The sequence below is a fragment of the Penaeus monodon genome, chromosome 19 (assembly GCF_015228065.2).
Source record: "Penaeus monodon isolate SGIC_2016 chromosome 19, NSTDA_Pmon_1, whole genome shotgun sequence".
NCBI lineage: Eukaryota > Metazoa > Arthropoda > Malacostraca > Decapoda > Penaeidae > Penaeus > Penaeus monodon.
The window spans coordinates 1,811,084-1,812,205 of record NC_051404.1 but is presented as its reverse complement, the minus strand read 5'-3'; the positions used below and the strand labels follow the sequence as shown (position 1 = coordinate 1,812,205).

Sequence of the window (1,122 nt, the reverse complement as noted above, 5' to 3'; positions counted from 1 at the left end):
TTTGGATTTTTAAAAAATGATTTATCAGAATTACAATCCATCTGGTATAACATCTCAGCCTGGTGTATTCGTGCCACTCAGGGATAGAAGGACACTGTGTCTCGTCTTCAGAAAAAAAGGACTTTCAGATAATTTTTTCCCTCGCCGGCGCACCTCGTCGGATTGGCGGGACTCCGGACACACCTCGAGCACCAGCTTAGCGAATTGGAGTAGGCGGCGCCCCTGCGACCTTGAGGCTCCGGGCGTGGGTTTGGCATATATAGTGCAGGGGCGTCGGGGCAGAGGCAGGCAGGCAGCAGTCGAGGACGAAAAGAGCAATATGAGAGTCTTGGTAAGTGAGCAGATTCTTTTACTGGGAGAATGTGCATTCGAACTTTGTGTCAAGTTTCGAGCAAATTTGCCTGTGCGGACGCCTTCCCTCTAGTTTTTTTTTTCATCACTGCTTGCGTCCGGCAGAAAAGTTCCGATGAGTAACAGCGGCTCGTTTCTTGCAGGTGCTTTTGGCTTTTGTGTTGGGGTGCAACGCGAACCTGATGTTGCTCCCATTCCCGATAGCGCAGCAGTACCGCTCGCAGGACCTGTTCGGACAGACCTCCTTCGGCCACTTCAGCTTCGACCAGAACCAGCAGCAGACCCGTCTCGCTGATGGCACCGTCGTCGGATATTACTCCTACATCGGCGCCGACGGCAAGCCCGCCGTCACCATCTACGAGGCCGGCCGACAGGGCTTCCAAGTGAAGGGCTCCAACATCCTGCCAGAGGCACCCGAAGTCCCCGCCGCCCCTGAGCTGAAAGCACCCGAGCCAGTGCAGGAAACGCCCGAAGTGCTCCAGGCGCGCGCCGAGTTCCAGCAGAAGTTCGACGAGGCCACCAGCACCCGAAGGCGCCGCGAGGTGCAGATCCCCCTCCCGTACTTCCACCCAGTCCCCACCGTGGCCAAGCACAAGTTCGAGACCAAGCAGTTCGAGCCAGTCGACGCCAACACCCCCGCCGACACCAAGAAGATCGAGCTCACCACCAAGGAGCACGAAATCTCCGTGCCCGCCGTCAAGTACGTGCAGCCCGTGGTCAACGTCAAGCCCGTCACCTACACTGCTGCCTCCCCACTGGGCCTGCCATACA

At 57.3% G+C, this 1,122-nt stretch overlaps 1 protein-coding gene across 1 annotated transcript in view; it reads left to right on the top strand.

The window, feature by feature from the left end:
- Positions 1–16: 16 nt before the first annotated feature.
- The window catches only part of LOC119585506, a gene marked incomplete in the record, with an annotated part of 1,497 nt that continues 391 nt past the window's right edge, over positions 17–1,122 (top strand). The window contains 2 exon segments of the mRNA XM_037934150.1: positions 17–331; positions 495–1,122. Of these exon segments, the coding sequence (XP_037790078.1) occupies positions 17–331; positions 495–1,122 (943 nt within the window).